Below are 12364 nucleotides of genomic sequence, written 5' to 3' on the forward strand. Positions count from 1 at the left end.
TCGATGCCCAACCCTAGTTATGATACAAAAGGGAACTAAGAATCGTGTCAAATTGTTGTGACGACGATCTCGGTGGGACCGCATTATCTGGCTACTTTTAAGTTGCTGAGGTTCTAAGAAAGGGAGACAGCTAAGGTAAACATCACAAACAATAATGCTAGCGAATTTAGAACTTGAATTACATGGAGCGAATGTGCACCGAATGTCCTTGGTTTAGTTTGTGTGTTTAATGCAGGGGTGCCCAAGTCCGGTCCTTGAGAGCCCTTACCCAGCCTGTTTTAGATGTCTCCCCCTTCCAACACACCTGATCAGGATCATTATCAGGCTTCTGAAAGCTTGCTGATGAGCTGACCGTTTGAATAATGTGTGTTGGAGAAGGGAGACATGTAAAACAGGCTGGATAGATGCTCTCGAGGACTGGAATTCAACACCCCTGGTTTAATAACTTGCAGAAACAGGCTCCTGAGGTGTTTCTGAAACTGTCTGTTTCCTCTTGGAATTGAAAACAAATTTTAACTCCTTTCGACTCTGATTCGTACACTCCTCAACACAACATCGAGGCTTGGCATATTGATACTGTTTGTAACTATTCAAAAACTATAACTCCTCGCTAAAAAAAAAATCAATCTTCACAGCCACACACATGTACGTCTCTTGTGGTTTTGAGCCAATGATGCACATGCAGCTTTTGATGACGTAGACCGAAAATGGGTCTATACGTTAACGGCGTGCCATGTCTGACCAGCTTGATCTCCCACTGAAACCCTCAGCCTACAGCGTGCCGAACTTCAGTGTCATAATCAGGTGAGTGAAACAATAAAATATGTCTACTGCCAGAGCTCGGCATTCAGTGTATGTGACGGACCGGTCCGTATATCCGCCTATGACGGACGACCGTTTTGCTGACGAATGACAGGAAAAATTTTAAAATGGGCAGAGCTGGGCACTTGACCATTTTTTGCCGGTCCGGCCGCAACGCTCCACCCTTGACTTGGGTGCCCTTCCGGCCGCGACCCTCCGGCCATATTCATAAACATCGTCAGACCCCGACCCCCCCAAAAGAAAAGGGTCCGTGATTGACGTCGCTGTGGGACAGATGCTTTTTAAAGTTCATTAGCTGGCTAATTTACTATTCGAACCCGCTGCGGACACGCTTCAAATGTGCCAGTAGTATTTACCCAACTACGTGCTTCCTCGCATTGCGAGCCCCGGGGTTGGATTTATCGTATTGTATAATTATTTGGGTCCAATAACTATAGAGTTACTTATTTATTTTGCACACTTCCCAGCCTTCAAAATAAAAGCATACCAGCAAACCACTATACACTGCAGGTTTGCTATGGCGTATTTCCGGAAGTGGTGAACGACAGAAAAAGTGCATGAATTCCACCTTAATGTGCTAGCGTCTGAATATACTCATGGACACAAATGGTTTTGAAACAAGTCGGAGGTGTCGCTTCAAAAAGACAGCAACAACAATGCATATCGTGCCTGCTACAACCATAAAGGGATGATATGCGATGCATTTAATTTTATTGCGAAAATGATCTGGAAGGTGGGGAAACGTGGGTGAGTAGCTTGTTTACTTTGACTGATGGGACTTTGCAGCAGCAGCAACGATCTGCGTGCCTCATCCGTCTCCGTGTGGGAACCTATGCCATTGCAACATGTGAGACAGCAACGTGCGCTCAAGCATGTTTGTATTTCCTCATTTTCACATCACGTAACCCGCGCCTCCCACCTGCAACTGGGGCATACCATTACAAGAGAGGGTGGGGGAGACAATCCCTATAACAGCAGTTGTCGTTCGCGCCGACGCGGGAGTAGAAAGAAGCCTAAAAACAAGCCTTTCACCGAGTAGGCTGAGATTAAATTTGGCCGCCTCACGAGCACGTCACACGCATGAGGGCCGATTAGAGGGCTGGACTAAAAACTTCCGGCCATGCTTAATCCAGCCATTTTTAAAAAATTTGTCACCCCCACCCCTCCGCCCCAAAAATGAGCATCCAGCCGGGCCGGAGGGTCCGACCGGTCTGGCCCAGTGACGGACTGCCCAGCTCTGAAAATAGGGATACCATAGTCGGAAACCCATGTATTTAATCCTTCTTTCGTCTGTAGTCCATCTTTCATCAGTGTAGGTAAAGATATGTGACACTATAGTATATTTGTTTTTATATATACTGTAGAGTTGGAGAAAAAAACAGCTAGGTAATAAAGCAAATCGGTCATTTTTCAAGGTTTTGGTGTGGCCCTATCAAATGATGACTGATCGGTTAACCCTTTGCAATTCTACCCGGCAGTTTTGCCTGAAAGAAAGGTGCACCAAAGTAAATGTGATGCTGTACTTGAACCATTTGGAGTATCGGCATAGTTTAGATAACACTTTAAACTTTTCTCCTCAACTATCAGAAATCTTTTTAAGTGCTACTTAAACTTTTCTCCTCAACTATCAGAAATCTTTTTAAGTGCTACTGGCACTGAATTACACAAGTTTTAATACATAAAAGAAGGCCGTGGGTCGGCTGCCTTTGACAAATGCATTTTAGTGCTTGGCTATATTTCTATTACTAAGTCGTCCATTTGTAACACTTATAAAGGATCAGAGCACTTGACCCTTTTTTGCCAGTCCGCCTTCCACCCTTGGCCTGGTTACCCTTCCGGCCGCGACCCCCCGTTCTTATTCATAAAAATTATCACCCCCGTTCCCCCCCAAAAAAAGGGTCCGTGATTGACTCCGCTGCGGGAGACGTGAACAGCAGAGGCTTTTTAAGGATCATTATCTGGCTAATTTACTATTCAAACCCACTGTGGACACGCTTCAAAATGCACCACTAGTACTTTACTACTTACCCAACTGCGTGTCATCATTTCCATTGCGAGCCCCGGAGTTGGTTTTGTCGTATTGTATAAATAACCAACAGACAGACAGCCAGAAGTTGCAGTCAACAAGTTACTTATTTTGCACACTCCCCCTCCTTCACGGCCTTCAAAATGAAAGCATACCAGCAAACCACTATACACAGCAGGTTTGCTACGGCGTATTTTCGGAAGTAGGGAAGACGCCAGAAGAAGTGCATGAACTCCACCTTGATGTGCCGGCGTCATACTTGAGTGCATGTATTTGTCACCCCCACCCGTCCGTCCTAAAAATGGGTACCCGGCCGGGCTACCCCACTAATCAGCACTCATACGTGTGGACATGACCACAAGGCGGCCAAATATCATCTCAGCCTACTTGGTGATGTGCATATGTTCATCACATGGCAGGGAATTTATTGTTTGTTGTGCGGTCCTCAGTCATGGTTTCATTAAGTAGAATGCATACGTGTCCAGAATTTTTCATGGTGTAAGTGAGAACAAATCTAAATTACAAAGTCGTATTTAGAATAGTGGTAAAATCATATATTTTGTGTCATGGTGCTTTTTATATATGAATTGAATTAATTAAGACACAGTCTGCAAAGTGTTGTCAGAGACAATTACTCTGATTGGCTGTCAGCCAGGAAATGCAAATCAGTGCATGAGATGGATGAATTTGTAAAATGGTATACAATTTATTTCAGTTCTTTAAACCAAGCAATATTGTATTTTTACCTATTGCATTGGTTGAAGTGAAATAATTTTTCAATGTTTAAAATGTAGTGCTATATCAATTCTACAAGCTCCACGCTGTCCGCCAGTTCCGTGCGGCGGGTTCAGTGTCTCGGCCCACTATCTCCCCCGCTGTCACTCACTGTGCTTGACGCGTTCAGCCTCACTCAGAGCATTTTGGCAATGTCTTCGGGGCGTGCAGGCGAACATGTTACTTGAGTTGCTGTGGTTGAAGGCCCCGGATGAAGGTTTGCAGGGCCAATTTCTCTTGTGCCTCATGACTGAACGTACTGTAACCTTGTTACAGTGACGCCAAATCTCGTTTGTCCTCCGTTGTCGGTTAAACAACTTGTCTCTGGCGTCATCGGCATAGTTGCAGTGTCCAAACCGCCGTAACAGGGCCCCCTCGAGTGCTTGCCAGTTAAGCTGCTCGTGTGACTGCAGGTTGGTGAGGATCTGTAGTACCTTGCCTTCCTTCTAACGCGAGAGCATCTTGGACCGCTGTCTCTTGAACCGCGCTGCCATTTGGACCTGAATAAGGTATGTCTCCGGTGGCTCTTCCCCATTGTAGCGTGGCAACTTGGTCATCCCTCTCGCGCTCGGCCTCTCCATGACTTCAGTCGGAGCCCTTACACCGCTCACCAAGCTGTGCTCTTGGCGCGAAAGGCTGCTCGTGACCTCTTCAGGGTGCCCCCTGTGGTTGCACTCTCGATATGGGGGGTTGCTTGTCGCCGCTGCAAGGCACCCCCTCTTGTCGATCGCTTCCGCTCTTCGTTCTTGGGTGCGTAGAGGGGTTGCTTGTCGCCTCAGTAAGGCGCCCCCTCTCGTCCATCGCTTCCGGTCTTCGTTCTTGGGAGTGTCGCGGGGAGTTGCTCGTCGCTTCTGTAAGGCGCTCCCTCTCGTTGATCGTTAATGCATAGTGCTATTGGCTCAATGCGCTGCTATTGCTGACGAGATCGCTACATACCAACGGGCTGTGTGCTCCTCCTGATTGCCAATTCAGGGTGTCCCCCGCCTACTGCCCGAAGACAGCTGGGATAGGCCCCAGCACGCCCCGCAACCCTTGTGAGGATAAGCGGTATCGATAATGAGTGGATGGATGGTAAATTTGAAATCTTTAGAGATTTAGGGTGTACCCAGTACAATTAGAACTTTGGTAAATAACCAAGGTTCCAATTATCAATATCAAGTTTTGGATAAATTTATAACAATGCTGTATACATTTCAATTGGAAATATCTTTGTGCAGAAAAATATCCACCACAATCACCAATACACATGTACAAGTTTTTTTGAAAGTCCAGAAAAAGTCTAAAAGGTGAGTACAAGTATAAGTCCAAAGTTCCCGGGGTATAAAATAAAAGGTAAGTCCGAAGGAGTTCATGTTCATGTCTATGGAGGGTGAATGTGCAGTATTTGCAGCTTTGGGGCCTTCCACACCAGGGAGTGCGGCAGAAGGAAGGTATCCACAGTATCTTACTAGATCCAAGTGGGAAGGCTCGCCATCGATCCAAACGGATGGTCAGAATGACAATCCGTCACGAGGAAGTTGAAAAAAAAAAAAACTGATCGATCTCCATGAATGGTTTTGAGCACAGAATACAGCACGTTGAGGTCAATCCACGTAGTATTCTTGCTTCAGGTTTCGTTTATGTTGATGATGTTCTGTCCGTACCTCGTGTACGATCCGCTCTGCCTGCGCTCGGCCTGTGACTGCCACATGCAATTGCATTCTCTCCGTAGGTAGGGCAGAGGGAGTGACTTCCGATCGAACGAGCAGTTCGATAGGCTGAGATATCGTTTCCGCTCCCGTTATTCTCATCTTTTGATTGGATTAATTCATTTTCAATCTGAAACACTTTCATAAAATAAATCAATTAAGTAATTTGTGAAATATTAGTCAATTATTGTGCACCTGTGTCTTTTGGAGGAATGAAAGAAAAATAGTCATAGAAAATAATATTTTATAGCAAGCCTTCAGTACTCTATTTTATGAGGGTTACACATTCATTTCAAGATTTTTTTCTTATAAAAACAATCACACAACTGGGATAAATTGGCAAGTTGTAGAAAGTGAGCGTGGGTAAAAGGTAGCTTCATTCACTGTCCTCTAAACTCCATGCTCGAAATGTCATTGAGCTCCTCAGTTGGGCTGTTGGTGGAGATTTGAATGTGAGACTGGTCACGTGCTTCAAAGACCTGTGGAAGAACAACAACACTGCAATTAAGTGAAATTTGAACATATTGCATCAAACAATCACATATACCAGGGGTTTCAAACTCATTTTTGTCACGGGCCACATCATAGTTCTGGTGTCCCTCGGAGGGCCGTTATGATTGTGAATCCATAGAAATGATTGCTTCATATTATCAAATAAACACAACAAATTGGTGGATAACTAGTTTTGAAATTAGAAGCCAGTAAATAGTTTGTTCAACTCTTTTCAGTTTATTTTAAAGTAGGGATTGGTAACAAATGTTTGCAATATCTCATATGTGGTGTTAAAAGTAAAGACAATTTGAAAGAAACATGTCAAGTCAACACATGATTCGCCTTCATGGGCCACATAAAATGATGCCACGGGCCGGATCTGGCCACTGGGCCTTGAGTTTGACACCTGTGACATATACCGTACATATAATATTCGGGGTGGGCGATATTGACTAAAAATAAAATCTACAATTTTTTCACAAAATTAACCCTATGATTTTTCTTCCATTTTCTCCCGCCTACTTTTTAAAGAAGAATAAATAAAAATGACACAGAAAATTCAAAATGTATTGGATCATATGTAAATCATGGCATAATAGCACCAGCAAGCTGCTCTTGTATGACCATCGGCAGTTTAAAGCTATACTTATTTTAGGTATGTACAAATGAATAATAAAGACAATAAAGATGATAGTACATTCAACTTGTATTAAACTTTGCCGCTTGTACCAGAAATCCTGACATGTTTATAAATGATCGAGTAATTGAAATTGAATGTGATACTGTGGCTTTAATTTTTTTTAGCTGTAAATGTTTAATGCATTTTAAAATCAAACCCAAGACTATACACTATGCTGAGTTGCACAAATACTATGAAACTACCTATAAATACTAAAAGAAACACTAGTAAGCATATTTCACTTTTTTGGGGCACCAAACCCTTTTTTAATGTAGAAGGCAGTGAAATTATATGAGTAAAATTAGGGAAATGCACTGTGCTAAAAGAACTAAAACTTAAGAAAACTACACTTGAATTGATTTTTAATTTTGTTTTTATTTAACCTTAATCCAAACATTATTATTGGGAGGAACATAATTTTTTCATAGCACTGTAATTTAATATATTCTAATAACTTTAGGTCAGGGGTGCTCAAGTCCGGTCTTCAAGAGCCCCTACCGCCTGTTTTCATTTGAATCATGTGTGTTACAAGCAGGGAGAGATGGAAAACAGGCTGGATGGACTTGAGCACCCGTGCCTTAGGTTTTGTTAGGTGTTGCCATTAAAGTGGAAGTCAACCTAAACATATTTTTTTAAAGATTATGTTCTATGCAGGCCCACTAGTTGGAACAAGGCATTCTGATTAATGTGTTTGTGGAATATGAGTTAAGCAGCAAAATCCACCCACTTTTAGCCATCTCAAGGGGCGGCCATTTTGTCATTTCTGTCAACCAAAAATGACATCACAATTGCTCAGGGCTCAAGTAACGACCAATTACGGTTCAGCTTCGGAAAACTGGTCAGCCGTGATTGGTCGTTACCTGAGCCCTGAGCAGTTGTGATGTCATTTTCAGTCAACAGAAGTGACAAAATGGTCGCCCCCAGAAATGGCTAAAAAAGAGTGGATTAACTCTTATTCCACAAACGCAATATTATTCAGAATGCCTTGTTTCAACTAGTGGGCCTGCATAAAACATGCTTGAAATAATACAGAAGGTCATGTTGTACTTTTCTGTTAATTTGAGTGCTGATATGTCCAAGTTCATAAACGCAACACTGTGCAGGGCTGTGCATTCCGTCCCGGCGGCGGAACAGTCCATCCCTCCGTCCCAGACGGACTCCCATTTTTTGGGACGGAGGATGGGGGAATGACAAGTTTTAAAAAAAGGGCGGACTAAGCAAGGGCGGAGATGGATTTTAGTCCATTCCAATAATCGTCCCTCATGCGCAAAGCAGCCAAAGTTCATCTCAACCTACTCGGCGAAATGGGCAAACGACAAAAATTGCCTCCGAACGCTTCAAATGCATCACTAGTTACCCAACTTCACATACTTGCATTGGGAACGCCCCGGCGGAAACACTGTGCACTGCACACGTTCGGTGACTCAGGGTCATTTTTGCCTGCTTTCTTCAGTCTTTAAAATCATTTTTGCTGTTTCATGTACTGGTCCTTTAACTGAGAGTTCAGCCCTGCTCACTGTGTGATAGCTCACAGCTATCCTATTTGTGGGACAAGTGCACACATACGTAGCAGCACCGAAACTGCTCCTGCGCAATTTGTTTCTCCACACGAGGACTGATGCTTGTACGTCAATTTCCATACACGGACTGATGTTCCAGTCGGTGCTCCAGAAGCAGCGCGGAAACCAGCGAGCCAATCAGCAACCCGAAGGGCTTGACCAATGGAAGCGCTCCCTGCGTCTCCGTTCACAGACTGACCTCTCTCACATCCGCTGCATTGGCATATAAACTATAGGGGTGTAACGGTTCATAAAAGTCACGTTTCGGTACGTCCCTCGGTATGGGGGTCACGGTTCGGTACGGGTTTGGTACAGCAATAAGTCTCAAATGCATAAGACTAGGTTGTTTTTTTCAAATTTAGTTTTAACAGAGAGCAAGCTACAATTCAATTTGTTATAAAGTAAAAAACATTCCCTGTTATAAAAGCACAAAATAGAATAAAAACTTGCGTATTAGGGTTGTTCATAAATAATAATAATAATAACAATAAAAAAGATGCACGGTGCTCGACTGGTTAGCATGTCCGCCTCACAGTTCAGAGGTCGTGGGTTCGATCCCGGCCCCGGCCTCCCTGTGTGGAGTTTGCATGTTCTCCCCGTGTATGGATAGAATGAGGTTGCAGATAAAATCAGGTAGCACATGCCAACTAGTAAGTTTAACTTCATTATAAGAGCAGCAGAGGACAGCTCATGCTCCACCACGGCTCTTGTGCAATTGTATATGACAGGGACCACAGTCTTGCTAATATGCGCCCAGGATGGAACATTGTAACGGGGCTCCAGCATGTTTAATAAACGTTTAAAGCCCGGCTCCTAGACTAAAGCACATGGGCGCATAGATGTTGCTGTGTATATGCCGATCGCTTCAGTGATTACTAATATCTTTGGCTCTGTTTGCTTTAACTTCGCTTAAAAGTAGCGTGGATAAGTTGTTGGTGTTGAGCGTGTTTCCTTTTTCTACCCCCGGTAACTGTATCGGTGTGATGCCGTCTTACATGTGTTAGCATTGTACCGTCTACCAAGAACACGCCGTAGTTTAATTAACACATTTTATTAGTCCAACCAGCTACTGTGGGCCGCCGCCGACGCCAATACAGTACAACAACCGTTACGTTCACAAAGCGTCCTCTGCTCCTCCTCTCTCGCCCGCACCCCCTCCCATCTAGCGAGCCGTGTGATGCATTCATAGCCTCAGAAACAACAAAACTCGGCAAAACACAAATTGGACCACAACACAAATAACCCAATTTAATACACCATGTTTGAAGTGTTACCTGCAACACGGAGGTCGAACAACGCCGACACACAGTTGAACAACAAATGTGGTGGTCGCTTGGTCTCAGGCGTTGACTTTTTTTTTTTTTCTCCCATCAGACGTATTTGTCGTATGTGTGCACCGAACCGTGAACGAATACAAAGACCGTTACACCCCTAATAAACAATGACTGTGACTAAATAAAGCAGTTACATTACAACTCTCGACTCGCTCACTTTGTCTCCGTACACACATATGTGTGGTGGCAAGCGGTTCATCAAACCGTTAACCCAGAAGTGGGTGCCAATTAGGTAAGCGGATTTGAATAGTAAATTATCCAGCTGAAGAGCTTTCAATCAACCTCTGCCCTTAGCATACCTCCCGTACCGTCATGCATGGACTTTTTAGGGGGGGGGTAAGTGAGTGGAGGCGAATGTAAGTATGGAACCGCTTTAAAAGGACAAGGATGGACAACCCCGTCCGTTAGGAGGACAATCATTTTTATGAATAAGGACGGGGGGACGAGGATGGAAAGGTACCCAGGTGGCAGACGGAGGACGGACCGGCAAAAAGTGCCCAGCTCTGACACTGTGCATGACACAGTCGCCAGTGACTGTGAGGTTGCTGTTGGATGTCAACCGCTTGTATACAAAAACTGTTTGTTTGTTTTTTAATAAACGTTAGTTAGCGCACCACAACAGGACATTCGTGCGGTGTTCCATCAGATGCACACGATAGCCTGTGTGGGCTAACTCCAGCTAGCTACCAGACTCGACTGTCCTCATGTAAGAAATGAAATTGGGGATCAGCCACAACGTGGTTCCTTTTTAGATGGTCGTTTATCACCGACTCATCAAAGAATTGTTTACAACCCTAGGACCCTCCGTCTTAATTATCATTAACTTATCACTCACCTCGGGCACTGTACCAACAGCCTTTAAAACCGCTGTTATTCGACCTCTGCTTAAGCGGCCAAACCTTGATCCAGAGAACCTCAGTAATTATAGGCCGGTTTCAAATCTCCCGTTTATTGCGAAAATTCTCTAAAAAGTTGTAGCGCAACAGCTTAGTAACTATATGGCCGCTAATAATCGATTTGAAATTCTTCAGTCAGGATTTAAAGCCCATCACTCTACTGAGACGGCTCTTGCTGAAGTGACTAATGATCTTCTCTTAGCTATGGACTCCAACACCTCATCAATACTACTCTTACTTGACCTTAGTGCTGCTTTTGACACCGTCGATCATAACATACTATTAGAACGCCTGAAGGATGTGTTGGTATCTCAGGCTCAGCACTTTCTTGGTTTAATTCTTACCTCTCAGTAAGGACGCACTGTGTAATTCATGGCAATGCAACTTCTGAGTTTTGGAAAGTTACACCTGGAGTCCCGCAGGGATCCGTACTAGGACCCCTATTGTTTAGCATCTACATGCTTCCGCTTGGTGATATTATACGTAAATATAACATTAATTTTCATTGTTATGCCGACGATACCCAATTATATATGCCGCTCGAGATAACAAACCCGGCTAATTGCTGTAATTTAGAGGCGTGCCTTGCCGAGATTAAACAATGGATGTCTCTCAATGTTTTGCTTTTTAAATCCGATAAAACCGAGATGTTGATTATTGGCCCTGCTTGTCATCGGCACTTATGAACACCACTCTGAGGCTCGATAAATGTACTATTACCCAAAGTGATTCAACAAAAAATCTTGGTGTTATATTCGACCCAACTCTGTCTTTTCAAATGCACATTAAGAATATTACTAGAAGCGCATTTTTCCATCTCCGTGATATTGCTAAAATTTGTCCAATTCTGTCGAATAGTGATGCAGAAATTTTAATCCACGCGTTTGTTACATCTCTCCTCGATTATTGTAACGTTTTGCTCTCTGGTCTTCCCATGTCTAGTATTAAAATTCTGCAGTTAGTCCAAAATGCCGCAGCAAGACTCTTGACAAGGACGAGAAAGTTCAATAATATTACTCCGATATTAGCCAATTTGCATTGGCCCCCAGTCCACTTGAGATGCGATTTCAAGGTTTTGTTACTTACCTACAAAATACTGCACGGCATCTAGTCGACTTAGTGATACCGTATGTTCTGGTCCGGAACTTTCGGTCACAAAATGCTGGCCTTTTAATGATCCCGAGAGCCAAAAAGAAGTTCACAGGCTCTAGAGCATTTTCTATTCGGGCACCGATGCTTTGGGATGCCGTACCCGCGGATATTAGAGGCACTACCTCAGTAGAAATGTTTAAAAGACGACTTAAGGCTTATTTGTACGATTCTGCATTTAGTTGAACTGTTTGTTTTGGCTTCTTTACTGCCGCTTCTATTCTTTTTCTGCTCCCTTTTCCCAGGCTTGGGAACTAGATGATGATGACCGAATTGGAGGTTGCTGTTTTGATCCAACAGCAACTGACTGCTACAAGATTGCAAGCTGACCACATCCTGGGAGGCGCTGTCTACATTGACGACAATTGGGCCCTAGCTCACTTCATCGATGTCATCTTCCTGCAGCACTTCATTTGATTAACTTTCACATCACTAACAAACACTGTAGAGTACTGTAATGTGTGTTCAATGTTGCCCACTCGACATCCATTGCAGCCTGTTCATCCTGAAGGGGGATTCCCCCATCTGTGGTCCCTTCTCGAGGTTTCTCACTTTTCCCGTTTTTTGGAGTTTTTCCTTGCCCTCCTGGGGGTTAAGATCAGGGGATGTCGTGCATATGATCTGGTGCATATGTGAAGCCCTTTGAGACTTTACTGTGATTAAGGGCTATATAAATAAATTTGACTTGACTTTTGACTTGACATGCGTCAATTATTAAAATTAATTGTTGATGATTTTGATCGTGGAAGTCGTCGTGATTAGTGGGCTAATCTTGGCAACCCTACTCCCCTGTTGGACTATGGCATGAAGGTGTTTGAGAAGGTAATACAGAAGAGGCTAAAATCACTGGTCAACATTAACAATATGCAGTTTGGTTTCAGTACATGATCGCACCCAAAGACACCTAGTATATTGGTGCCTAAGGGTGTATTCACATCTGCACTG

The 12364-nt window shown here is 43.7% G+C and overlaps 1 protein-coding gene across 2 annotated transcripts in view; it reads right to left on the minus strand.

Annotated features, from left to right (window-relative positions):
• Window positions 1–4809: 4809 nt before the first annotated feature.
• ifngr2 (interferon gamma receptor 2) overlaps window positions 4810–12364 on the minus strand; it is a 66762-nt gene continuing 59207 nt past the window's right edge. For both annotated transcript variants that reach the window (XM_086052277.1, XM_086052275.1), the window contains exon 7: window positions 4810–5789. In XM_086052277.1, the coding sequence (XP_085908403.1) occupies window positions 5691–5789 (99 nt within the window). In that variant the 3' untranslated portion in view covers window positions 4810–5690. The remainder of the gene's footprint in view (window positions 5790–12364) is intronic.

This window comes from Filicampus tigris, chromosome 14 (assembly GCF_054856515.1).
Source record: "Filicampus tigris isolate MCC_2025a chromosome 14, RoL_Ftig_1.0, whole genome shotgun sequence".
In the NCBI taxonomy this organism is placed as follows: Eukaryota; Metazoa; Chordata; class Actinopteri; order Syngnathiformes; family Syngnathidae; genus Filicampus; species Filicampus tigris.